Here is a 13,964-nt window from a genome sequence, read left to right as displayed (position 1 = left end):
GATAATAGCAAAAATCTATGTAGTTTTCATCTAAATAAGGGAAAGTTCAAGGTGAGTTTGCTTAAAGAGATATAGATAGGACTTTTTCCACTTCTATTAATGAAAATAGTGATAAAGGAATTCACGTCTTCTCGAACAATGGCTCTGTCTTAGCTTTAGAAGTTTAGGTAAACAAAGAAATGGGATGAGAACGGTTTATACTCGTTGGAATTTTTACAAATATCTATATCTATTTTCTTTCTTTACCTGAAGACCAAGATAGATACAATTTTCGACACGTTATGAATTCCGATTTCTTTAACATTCGCTGATAGTTTTCTGCTGAAGGGCAGGTCTTTAATTGCAAACCAAACGTTTTCCAATGTTTTCTATTTTCTATCTTCCTCTGTCCTCTCATATGAATTTCATTAAAAACAATGAAAAGTTTCCTATTGCACCTCTTCTGAATATTTTTTTTCTGTAATTAGTTCTCTGAATCTTCAGCACTCATACCTGATAAGAGGTTTTGAAATTAATTAACTATATAAATCGTTTATGCGTGACCATGCCGAAATAGCAGCCCTTTAATGGACCTCATTAAAGTACACCTATTCATTAAAGTTCAGGTGTTCCAACAATCAGAAAACACCGTTGTAGCAATATGAAAGCGCAAGTATCGATTATTCTCGGATATGCAATCGAAAGACAACTAACGAAACGTCACGGAGGCTGGAAATCTAATACTGTCGCAGAAGGTTATGTTCTGTTACTATAATAATTAGAGTTAATTGTAAATAATATTCAAATAAATTAAATTTGTCATCTCGTTTTTCAATGTTTAAATCAATTTCAATGCTATATCAAGATTAATGTTTATCAAGGTCAATGACATTTGTGTCTCGGAAAAAATCAATACTTTCGCGTCTGCGTACATCTCACAATTTACAAGATATTGCACAAGGTCAGTTTCGCTCCCCAGTCAGATAAGAATAACATGAATACTTATGAATAATTTCAAGTTAGAAATATGGTCGAACATAAAAAGTCGTATGAAACTTGCCTATAATGGTAGTTAAGACGCTCGTATGATAATTATGAAACTCGCTTGCGCTCGTTTCATAAACATACTCGCGTCTTAATTACTACCATTATAGGCTCGTTGCATAATGTACTATTATATAATTATTTATTGACAAATATAACAATTACATTACAATAAGCTTGTCATAACTGGTATGTTCTTACATTATGCAATAGACTACAGCCAGTATACGTCTGTAATCTGAAAATGGCATCGTTCTCATATAGATGTTTTAGCCGGTGTTCAGTTCAGTCATCGTCGAATTCATCATCATCGTAATAGCGGTAGCGTCCTGAATTTGAAACAGATAAGTATAAATTAATTACTACATATAGCTAACAAAGACGTTCAAAATTGTATTACATCTTACGAAATAAAACTGTCATGCATATTTTCAGAAAATATTTAAAAATATAAGCATTTGAATTATAAAAATACAGTGATTGAAAAAATGTGACTTAAACATCTCTTAATAACTGCTTATGCATTGACCATTGCGACTTAACAACACAAAGAATATCGCTTATTGACTAAAGATTTGAATAAACTTAAAGAAAACCGCACAACGACTCGAAAGAAATCAGCATCACAGTTATTTTGCACAACATGAAAACTCAGAATTTATCAGACACCTGCTACTGGCTCTGTATCTCTATTCAGAGAACGTCAGTTAAGTAATCTTCTGTCAGACCTAAATATGAAGCTTACATTTTAATTTCCATATTATTTCATAAGTGGCACTATGTAAAATATACACATCCGCTCCGCTGGGACCATCTTCTATAAAATATTCATAAATACCGTACACGTTTATTTAGAGATAAATTCAAAAGACATTAATGCAATATTTACTTGCATATGAAAGAAAATTTGCACCAACCGTAACACGAGATTTATGGTCATCGGAAGTGGTTTATCTGGTATACGTGTTGTCATGGCAGTGTGTACTTGTGGGCCTCTTTTAAATGTAGCACTGTTAGTAAAAACATTCTCTATTTTCTTGTCTAAAAATTTCGTAACCGCAAAATAAATTGAGAGGAGATTGAGCTACAGTGAAATCTGGAATATCTATTGTAATTTTCTAGTGTCCCATCTATTTAGGCCTACAATAATTTTGCATAAAAAGTGGAGAATTGGCTTGACTTTTCGAGGGCTCAACCTCCAGGGGCGGATCCGTGCACTTCAACCTGCATTGGCCCATTGTGCGTCCTTTTGTAATGATTGTCGAAGCCCGACCGGTGGCTTTGATAGCATTCCTGAACACGATGCTGAAAGATGGACCATTTTGCTTAGCTCTGACAGAGCCAGGTACATTCCTCAGACGAATACTTGATAAGTAGTGTCTATATTCTGTCCCAGGGCGTACGGAGATAAGGTTAAGCTTTGGTTTTTCTGACTCAACGCATGCGACGTGCGAGATGCGAGGCCCGCCTCGCACAAATCCGGACTACACGAGAGATAGTGAGTGGTTTCTATAATTGCGAGGTACACAGACCTCGCATCTCACAGTTATAGAAACCACTCACTATCTCTCGTGTAGTCCGGATTTGTGCGAGGCGGTCCTCATATCTCGCACGTCGCATATGTCGATTAAGAAAAAACCAAGGTTTAAGTTGTTCATAGACTAAATTGGCGTGACGTCATATTTCACGCGCGACACAGGTACTGGTACTACTAAGGAATACTTGCATTTTGCTTGTGTGTAGTTGGCGTTCTATTCATAATTGAAGCTAGACCCCGCAGACTGTTCATAATGCATTCTAGTGTTAAAGAATGACACTACGATGGTCTTCCTTACAATTTAAAATTTTTATTTATTTATTTGATTGACTTATTTTTACTTATAGAGTTACGGCCTTCTCTTCCACTCATCCGGTATAAAATACATAGCAAATGTTATAAATAACAGTAATACAGAAAACAATGGAATAATAATAATAATAATAATAATAATAATAATAATAATAATAATAATAATAATAATAATTGTAATAATAGTAAGAGAAAAAGCAAAATGTGGATGTGTTTAGATACATGTAATTCTGAGAGCTAAATAGTTACAGTTTAGTGTTAAATAAGATAATTTGGACCAAATGAATGATTAATATAATGAAGGATAATTCATATATGAAAAATAAAAATCGTATTCTACAGAAGTAATATTTGAAGAAAGATCATATTCCAGAGACGAAAAGCAGTTTTTTTTTACAAATCGGCTTTTGAAATTGGCCAATGTCTTACAGCCTCTTTACACTATGTACAGTAGCGGCAAAAAAAACTGGACCGACCCTTGTAGTTGATTTTAGAGCCTTGTTTACTCCAGAGCACGATTGTCTGGTAACTAACACTTTCGTGGTTCGAATCCTGCCTGGGAAGGAAACTTTTTTTTTGTTCCTTATTCAAATTTATTCCCAATACTTTTCGATTGCTGGCAAAATTCATGTTCTGGGAATAATAAGTTAATTAAGTAGTAAAATATCGCTGCAATCGAAAAGTATTGGGAATAAATTTGAATAAGGAATAAAAAAATGTTTCCTTCCCAGGCAGGATAAGAACGACGAAAGTCTTAGTTACCAGTCTATCGTGCTCTGAGTGAACAAGGCTCTGAAATCAGCTACAAGGGTCGGTCCGGTTTTTTTGTCACTACTGTACACTAGAACACGCTATTTTTACGATTTTCATTATTATAAAGGGTGTAGGCTGTCATAGATCAAACATATTTACACTATTTACAAAATAAGTAGGCTATAGTTATAAGTAGATAGTCGGCGGTGTATGTAATGGAGGAAGAAAGGAAGTGGCCACCCTATCCCATTGTCTCCTGGCCAAGTTATCTCATAAGTGATGCTTTCTTTGTACCACTTGTGAGGTTTTCAGACCTGTCTTCGGACAGTTGATTAAGCAACAAGAGTATTATTAAATAAGATAATTACCTTGCATTCCAATAAACAACACTGTACATAAAAATGTAAATAATGTATGGTCAGTGTAGACATACATTCTTTGTGATAGTTTAAATAGTAAAAATAGCGTATTTAATGTACATAGTGTAAATAATTTAAATTGTAAATTTAGTGTAATTGTTAAAGTGGTCTATGGTTTGTTCTGCCCATCTTTACCAAATAGAAGTCGCATGAGCAGCCAGTCAAGTACTTCGTTTGCATATGCAGGCGCGTCGTTCACTTAAAAACTCCAGTAATACCTAGTCTTGTAGCCTTGTGGAACAACGGAGCGGCAAGCCCCTCCTATATCAGATCTGCAACCGTATTTCCCCCAAGACTTTGCCCCAGCCTATTCTTAATTATTGCGGATGTTAGACAAAATGAGGGAAAGATAGAGAGTGTTGGTTGAATAATAGAGGAAAACGGGAGTAGCCTGGGAAAACCCTCCGCAACGTCTGCTACGTCCACACAAATTCCATTCAGACCCGCCGAAAATCGAACCCGGGCCTCCTGGCTACGAGACTAGAGCTTTAGCCACATCGTGCGTAGTGGGGCGTCATTATTCTAGATCTTATTATTGCTTCTACCTCATTAGCAGAATTCCGTAAAGTCTAAAGTCTCTCATCTCATCTAGTATGTTCTGAATAGATTTTGTATATAGATCTCTATAAAGATCTGTTTACTATTATAAGGTAAAATGATTTGAACTGCTAATCAGTTATATTATTTTAATGTACCGAAGTATATATGATATTTCCATGCAGATATTCTGCGTCATCATACGATGAAAGAGTAATGGAACGGAGAAAAACTCTCTCCGGCACCGGGATTTGAACCCGGGTTTTCAGCTCTACGTGCTGATGCTTTATCCACTAAGCCACACCGGATACCCATCCCGGTGTCGGACAGAATCGTCTCAGTTTAAGTTCCAACTCTTGGGTTCCCTCTAGTGGCCGCCCTCTGCACTACGTCATAGATGTCTATGAACGTAGGACTGAAGTCCATACATGTGCTGAGGTGCACTTGTTATGAGTGACTAGTTGACCGGGATCCGACGGAATAAGCGCCGTGATTTACGCATATCATATATATTATTTTAATGTACCGAAGTACATATGATATTTCCATGTGTGGACTTCAGTCCTACGTTCATATACATCTATAACTTAGTGCAGAGGGTGGCCACTAGAGGGAACCCAAGAGTTAGAACTTAAACTGAGACGATTCTGTCCGACACCGGGATGGGTATCCGATGTGGCTTAGTAGATAAAGCATCAGCACGTAGAGCTGAAAACCCAGGTTCAAATCCCGGTGCCGGAGAGATTTTTTCTCCGTTCCGATGACGCAGAATATCTGTATGGAAATATCATATGTACTTCGGTACATCAAAATAATATATATGATATGCGTAAATCACTTCGTGATTTAAGACGGCGTTTATTCCGTCGGATCCCGGCCAACTAGTCACTCATAACGAGTGCACCTCAGCACATGTATGGACTTCAGTCCTACGTTCATAGACATCTATGACGTAGTGCAGAGGGCGGCCACTAGAAGGAACCCAAGAGTTGCAACTTAAACTGAGATGATTCTGTCCGACACCGGGATGGGTATCCGGTGTGGGCTTAGTGGATAAAACATCAGCACGTAGAGCTGAAAACCCGGGTTCAAATCTCGGTGCCGGAAAGAGTTTTTCTCCGTTCCATTACTCTTTCATCGTATGCTAATCAGTTGTTTAAGAGATATCACAAGATACAGCTCTTTTGCTTGCATAAGGTACAAACATTTTCCTGAAATTAATCAACTCGTTCAACGTGATACGCGATGTAAGTTTGCATTAAAATCGCCCATGATTTCATCGCTTGTTATAATAATGTATTAGAGTACTACGAATACAAACCTTTGCCTCTTGGCCAAGGCCGCTTGCAGTCTCCATCTCTGCATTCATATCCTAGCGGACACAAAGTGTGATGACCCGTGCGAGGGTCGTATCTGCAGTCGTCATCGTCGTCTGTGATGGAAGTTAAGTTAGATATACAGTCTTCATATACATTTTGTCTTCGTATTAAAAAAAAACTATTATTTAACCTGCTCCTCGTTCTCCTTTGATTTATAACCAATATTACACATTTAAGTATTAAAAGAACTCTTTGGTCAAGTGTTCAGCATGATGCAAAACAAACATTTAAGATAACAAGTGACAAATGAAGGTAAAGAACAAACGTCTAATTCTCATTAGCGTGAGATAAATCTCCAAGGAATTAATATTAATGTGGAAATCGAACTCAGGACTTCTAGTTAGTTAGTGGGGCTTAGAAAGGGCGCGTCAGCTACTAAGACATTTTGCGCTCTTATCTAAAATTCTTAAAAATACAAAACCACAAACAATACAATAAGCTAAATGCTAACACAAACTAAAAAACGTTGTCACATTAAAAACGAGGTACACATATGTATTATCAACAAGAGAGGAAGTATAATTATGATAGCGAAATGAATCCGAGATCCAACGAAAGTTACCCAGCAATTCTGCTTCGATTGGTTGAGAAAAAACCCTCGGCCAGCTAACTTGTCTCAATAAAGATTTGAACCCGGGCCCGTTCGTTTCACTGTCAGACGTGCTGACCGTTAATCCACAGCGGTGGACTACTTACACGCTTACTTAAATCATAATATAATGTGTAAGTTAGGGGTAAATAATGTTTTTCTTACGCAATCATTAAACGAAAGTTTATGTTCTTATTTGCGTTCAAATTAAGTGATTTCATTTTAAGTGTCTTTCTTCTAAATAATGGTTCAAGAAAATAAACTTTAAACAGTGATATGATTCCCAACATGAAGGAATTGTTACAAAACACGTAAATCGTAAATTAAGTACGAGGTATTTGTATTTTCTTGACACTCAATTTACAACAAGCACACCGTGACTTCAGGTGCGCAGTGTCTGTCGTCTACATCTTTGTTGCTCATTATAAACAACTTTACACACCTCTGCGTCCTGATCGAGGCCGTTTGCAGTCTCCGTCTCTGCATACGTATCCTGGTGGACACAATGTGTAAAGACGTGTGGTGGGATCATATCTGCAGTCATCGTCATTATCTGTGGCAAACATGAAGCTTCCTATGTAAAATTCTTTAACTTTACATTCACACATGTACAAGTTTTCATACTGCATCACGATCTTAGCTTAAATAAAAAAAAATAAAATCATTGAAATAATCAATTTTACTCCTTTAGACATTCATAACTTGATTGCTTATTATGCACATTGAACTGAAATCTGTAATAATATTATTACAACTTCTTTTTATTTCATAACAATTGCAGAATGAAATTGAGAGACACCCTAAGCAACTAAATTCATGATTTTAACAACGTGTCGTGAAACAAAGTAATTACTTGGCACAAACAAAAGAAAGTCACATGGTTAATTGGTAATGGGAACAAGTAAGGTTGGAGTATTGCCTCCCCGGCGTGGATTACAGCATTACAACGCCTGTTCATGCCTCTGACAACACCCCGCGCGTTCACTTGAGGCAGACGTCTTCTCTCGTTCACAAGGGCTTCCTTAAGAGCATGAAATGTTTGGGAAGGTTTATCTCTTACCTGAACACGTCTTTCGAGTTGGACCCAAACTTGTTCGATTTCAAGTCTGGACTTCTCGATGGCCACTCCATTACTTGCAAAGTGGCGCTGTTGCATGAATCTTTGAACGGTGTTAGCCACATGAGACAGTTGTCTTTCGTTCACAAGGGCTTTCTCAAGAGCACGAAGTGTTTGGGGAGGTTGATCCATTACTTGAATACGTCTTTCGAGTTTGACCCAAACTTGTTCGATCGATTTAAAGTCTGGACTTCTGGACTTACTTTCAAAGTGGCGCTGCTGCATGAATCTTTGAACAGTGTTAGTCATATGAGACTTAGCATTATCATTCGTGAGAGTATTGTTATGAATTCTCCGGAGAGCTGAAAACGAGCATTCTGCTGAATTACTACTCGCAGGAATTGTCAAAATAGTTCACTGAACATTTCCACTTGTGGCACAACATCTGTAAATTCCATCTTACACAAATCTTGATGAAACTCGTAAATCTTTTTATTTTGAAATTGAGGACACGAATATACGAGTACATAACAGAGTTCACTTTTTAAGCGCATGATGTTGAAGTATTGCCATAATGTTTAAGTAATGTATTAAACTTGTTCTGGGAAAGCCTTGTCATACTCATCATATTTCGTATTATCAAGTATTGAAAGAAATTGTAACTGATCAATGTTCGAGAATCTAGTAATCAATTGTGTGATAATTGTACCGATTATCTCATAAAATAATCGGCGGTAAGAATCTTTAATTTCATTTCCGTCCGTATCCATTCTCCGTCTCTTTTTTTTTGCAGTCTTGTTGTACGTCAGATTCAATCTTCGACCAGATCGCCTCATCGAAATTTTCACGCAGCGAACAAAGATGTTTTTTTGAAGTCATCAACTTTTTGCTTGCAGAAACCAATATCATGGATTTTTTTTCTGCAACATGTTGAACAAAGAATCCGACTAGTGGAGACACATATAAAAACACCAAAAGTAAAAATCAAAATTCAAAACTCAAAAGATTATAACATCCCGTGGCACATGGCCTTGTTTTATCATCCCTTATGTCTTCATCTACCATCATTGACTGAAAGAGCGTGACAAGTTCAGTTTTGAGATTAAAAATGACATCTATCATTCTGCTTCTATAGTTTCATCTAGTGGCAGATACTTTGGTAGCCTTTTTTTTTACCTCATTATCTAGAGCTTTTGTCCTTTTTGAAGATTTTGTAAAAAGTGAAGACAATTCTGTAACTGCTCAATTCTTCGGCACTACATGGCAACCATACTTTTTCTGACATGTGTTACGGGAAACTAATGGATTTAGATTGTTGATATAACATACAAATTAAGAAATTATATAATAAGGGACATACTTAATTTCTATTTCTTATATTTTGCTGACAGTAACGCAGACGCCACACTTCTGTTTAATTTATGGCCCATATTGCTAAAGGCGATTAATTTAAATATTTTACCAAATTAACCCTAATTAATTACTGATTTATATGAAATATCAGATAATTATTATAATCAATGTTCTGGAATATGTGAAAGAGAAGACTAAACACATCACTGGTCACAGGTTAGAAGTAATGATTTGGGTCTCAAAACGAAGATGTGTGCTCGGTACATTTCGGATTGTATTATGCCTTTTGACTGTAAAGTTCGAATTCGTTCCGTTTTGTTTTGCAAAGAACGGTTATATTAATTGCATTAAATCAGGAACACTGAGAAGGATGGAGAGTGTGAAATGGACAGACAGAATAAGAAACGAAGTTGTGTTAGAAAGAGTGGGTGAAGAAAGAATGATGCTGAAACTAATCAGAAAGAGTAAAAGGAATTGGCTGGGTCACTGGTTGAGAAGAAACTGCATGCTGAAGGATACACTGGAAGGAATGGTGAACGGGAGAAAAGTTCGGGGCAGAAGAAGATACCAGACGATAGACGACATTAAGATATGTGGATCATATACGGAGACTAAGAGGAAGGCAGAAAATAGGAAAGACTGGAGAATGCTGAGTTTGCAGTGAAAGACCTGCCCTTGGGCAGAACACTATGAATGAATATCGTTAAGCTGTATGATCTATAACTCAATATAGTCAACATAAAACGTAATGTTGTTTAGTCAACTGACCAAAGATAGGTTTGAATCTCATAAGTGACACCAGTAAAGCATCTCATGAGTCAACTAAGCCACGAGTTAATGGGGTAGGGTGGCCAGTTCTTTTCTTCCTGTATTGCATACATCGCTGCTTATTGCACTAATCAGACTTGAGATGTATACAAACAATAAGTTCTTCCTCTGGCACATAATAACATATAACATGGGAGAAAGTTCGTACCTGATACTGCCAATGACACCAGCATACACAGCAGAATCACACAGGTTATCTGGAATTGTAAATGTTATAATTATGACGAATATTATCAAGCGGATCTAAGGTTGGCATGGAATTCTTAAATCCCATTATTGCTTCATATTAAAGCTATTGTTTAGCCTATTAATTGATGATTAGATGAAGTTATATTAAACGCTAAGAAACCATAGTTCCTTAAATCTTCGCTATTTTAAGACAATGTATATGTAGCAGTTTATTTCCTTCATACTTACAATTTTGGGCATCGTACTTCGAGACTTCGTGTCGTGCGTGAGTCATATAATGTGCAGATTAGGTATTTGAATCTCCTTCAAGTGTCTTGTATGTGTAACAAAAGAAACTATTATGACGTGAAGCCGTTAATATTTCGCAAATACAAATAGGCACCCCACCAGAGATTATTGTTGGTATATGGTAATAAATTTTATTCTGAAACAAAGATTTTTCTAATTAGAACATATGCTTACAAATCATGTATATTTTCATGGCCGATTTTCTTGCTTCAATGTATTTTTGATGGCTGGAAACTTCACTTTACTGATTTCTTACGTCATGGAATCTTTAAAACTGTTCTTCGTTTTGCTTTGTTAGGCCACAAGTTTTCAGAACTCTGTATTATATACAAGATCCTTCAACTGTATTAAGTTAATTATTTTTCTATAAATGAAGGGTTCAGAACCATAGTGGGCCAAGCGCCATTTACTAAAACCGTAGAAAACAAGGGTTAAAATGAAGTTATTATCATAATTCAATGGAAACATATAACAAGTAATATAAAGTATACACATTAAAACTAAATGATATGTCAATCTTCATTAAACTATGGTATTCACTTAACTTTAACCCTTGCTTTCTCCGTTTTTAATAAATGGTGCTTGGCCCACTATGGCTCTGAACCCTTCAAATATTCTACTCATTTGTGTTTGAATTGCTATGATACAAACTATTTATTTATAACTGTCATTAGAATTGTCTCGTACACATTTAAAGAAACATTTAACTGGATATCTATTTTCAGTGTGCGTGCGTGCACGATTTTTTTGTGTTTCGTTTCTCATTAGAAACGTGCGACGACACATTCGCAATTTGAGTGCTTGTGCGTTTATTTGGAAAAAGACATAAGTGCAAAATCAGCAGCTAAGAAATATACTCGTATGTATAATCAATTGTCCGAAAACAGATCTGAACCTCACAAGTGATACTAAGAAGGCACCACTTATGAGGCAACTAGGACAGGAGATAATGGGATAGGGCGGCCAGTTCCTTTCCCTTTCCATTGCATACATCGCCGATTAGCTACATATTACACTAGTCAGACTTCAGATGCATACTTGTTCTTCCTCTGACACATATCGTCAAGCGAGATGTACTGCCTGATAATAGATGTACATATCAGCCAGAATCTCAATCAAAGGTAAAATATATGTATATGAAGTGGAATGTGAAGAAGTGATCAGTATTAGAACTAGAGCAGCTAAGAAGCCTGGACCAAGGGTTTTCCGAACGCAAGTTATAAATTCAGGGTGAATCGACTGGAATTTCAACCGAGGCGCTATACAAGCCGAGCACACTAGCACTGAGCCATCGTGGCGGTTAAAGTGAGAAAAGTAAATGAGTAGCTTAGTTGCAAAGACGGCCCAGTCTATTTTTTTCGAAAGTGGAGTTAAGAGTTTTTCTTATGAAAAATTGTAGGTGGAATCCGAATTTGCTATTATTTTCTGTCAAAAGCGGACAGAAATGTATTAAATTACGCTTTAGAAACAATCCTTCGTTACAAAGACGGCAACCTTCTACGCCTATTTATATGACAATAGCGGCCAACTCCACGCATAACCAATCAGAGGCTTGAATTAGGTCATGTGACTGAGCGAGATTTATTTTCGTAACAGGTGTTTAAAATAAGCAGAATCTCATAGTACACTGCCTTCATTGAAGTTCATTTTTTATTTTGGTGGTAATCTGGATGTGTTTATGATATTTTATGCCTAAGATTGGTGTACAGTTACTGACAGACGTGGCACGAGTTGCAGAAGTTGCGTTGGTTTAAAGCTATCATAGATGAAAACGATACAAAACCTGAAGTAGCCGAAGGAGCTGACTGTTGTGACTGTCCACTAGATGATTTTTAAGAAGGCAATGAAATTGTTCAGATTGTAATGTGAAATGACTTTCTATTAAGAGTAGTATTACAACATTGATTTCTTTTTATTCTGTGCAACAACATTGAAAAACAATGACAGAATAACAGATAGCGGATTGTAGAAAAACTCGATATTTTATACGACGAGGAAATTGGGGTATATATATATATATATATATACTGTAAATACGTACAGAATAATGGAACTATTTTATGAAAATACCATCAATCCACAGAGATACAGGGATAAAATATTCGCACAATTCTTCGAACAATTATCCAAATTGAATATCAATCTCCATTTTTCTAACAAGACCCTGCTACAGCCCATACAGCTGATAACTCATTGACTTCAATTGAGGAGATTTTTTAATATAGAATTGTTAGTAAAAGATAGTGGCCAGCACGATCTCCAGATCTTAGTGTGCACGATTTTTATCAATGAGAAACTTGAAAAATAAACTATATATTAATAACTAAAAAGGAACATAAGGAGAGAAATTGCATGGATTTTAGAAGGCTGACTAATCCATGTGAATGAAAATTTTCTAAAAAAAAAAACAAATACATAAAAAAATTTGTGGCCGTACAAGGACAACATTTCCAACATCATCTGTGACGAAGGAAGGTGATTAATTTAATTGTAATTTATTGCTAAATGGTTTAATTAAAATAAAGCTACACGCTTGACATGAGAGGTTATGCAATGTGGAGATGGTCGTACAATTTCACATAGACCTATATCTTATCATGCGGAAAAATGTATGTAGAGAAGTACTTAGCGCAGTGATCGTCAGCACTCGCTGAAATGAGTAGAGTGCATGGAGGGTAAGGAAATATGCTCCGTCGTGCACAAGGGATAGGGAAACAGTAGCAGCCACGAATGCACCTATCACAGTGTTCTTGTCCGCGGGTAAGAGACGCTAGTTCGAGGGTGCAGTGTTCTGATGACCACTGGCTTAACGATTCGTCGAAATAATACGTAGTCATCATCTCGAAGACTGAGAACTTTCTTTTCTTGTCAAAATTGGAGGGATTTCTGTTATCCCGAAGTAAATATAATTATGCAGGTAGAAAAGCCTTGATTTTGTCTCATTAATTGAAATGAACATGGTCATATGACTGTGTCAAAAATTGTGACAGGTTTGTGAATACAAAGGTAGAGAACTATGTTCATATGGTAGTTGTGCATAACCTCACACAACTTTGCATAAACAGAGCATCAGTAGTTACTATGCAGAGTGGGTAATGATAAAATATATGTTAGTTTAGTCAATGGAACCATTCCTTTACTTACCACATCAGTGAAGCTTCTTGATGAACTTGAGTGTTCCTTCGTACTCCATGTGTCTGTCAGCTTCAGAGCTCAGTCCGTAAGTACTTCGGAATGACACGAGACACTGCACGGTGATACTGTTTCGATACCCTCAATGTTTCAAACAGTCACGACACCAAAATTTTACAGTTATATGCTTTGTCGTGTTCATGGACCGGTCGTAAATCTAAAAATAAACACTAACTGTAAGATAAAAATATATGCTTGCTGTTTATGGAATGGATATAATGGTTCAAATCCTTATAATGAAGATATGGCGGTCCATATTAATGCGACAGCAAAATTCATGTGACACTGATGAATAAGGAGCGGATTCCTATGTAATTAAATATTCGTTTTGCGTGTGATAAAACACAATTAATAAAGTTAAAAATTCCGAACATGAAGTTTCAGGTTTAAAACCCGAATTTTACTTCACATAAAAACACATATTTTCAGGAAATCTATTATAAACACATAAATCTTGGAGTTTTACTTAAATAATTTTTTTACAAGAACGTTTAAATATTTTAAAACT

The 13,964-nt window shown here is 36.3% G+C and overlaps 1 protein-coding gene across 1 annotated transcript; it reads right to left on the bottom strand.

Moving 5' to 3' along the window:
• Positions 1-1,145: 1,145 nt before the first annotated feature.
• LOC138709387 (uncharacterized) lies at positions 1,146-13,559 on the bottom strand. Its single transcript, XM_069840129.1, has 6 exons — positions 13,409-13,559; positions 10,205-10,400; positions 9,936-9,984; positions 6,992-7,102; positions 5,903-6,013; positions 1,146-1,352 (listed from the first exon to the last, which is right to left on the bottom strand). Exons 2-6 carry the CDS (start codon positions 10,214-10,216, stop codon positions 1,309-1,311), a joined length of 327 nt encoding a protein of 108 aa, XP_069696230.1. The 5' UTR covers positions 10,217-10,400; positions 13,409-13,559; the 3' UTR covers positions 1,146-1,308.
• Positions 13,560-13,964: the final 405 nt, after the last annotated feature.

This window comes from Periplaneta americana, chromosome 1, assembly GCF_040183065.1.
Source record: "Periplaneta americana isolate PAMFEO1 chromosome 1, P.americana_PAMFEO1_priV1, whole genome shotgun sequence".
Taxonomy (NCBI): Eukaryota; Metazoa; Arthropoda; class Insecta; order Blattodea; family Blattidae; genus Periplaneta; species Periplaneta americana.
The sequence above is the reverse complement of the archived record's forward strand: the minus strand, read 5'-3'. Positions and strand labels throughout refer to the sequence as shown.

Bases quoted from the DNA above. Each gene is read 5' to 3' on its own strand.
- LOC138709387 (XM_069840129.1), bottom strand. The intron at 6,014-6,991 runs GTGTGTAAAGTT...CTTCCATCACAG, and splicing joins GCCTCGATCAGGACGCAGAG to ACGACGATGACGACTGCAGA. The intron at 1,353-5,902 runs GTTTGTATTCGT...TTTCAAATTCAG, and splicing joins GCCTTGGCCAAGAGGCAAAG to GACGCTACCGCTATTACGAT.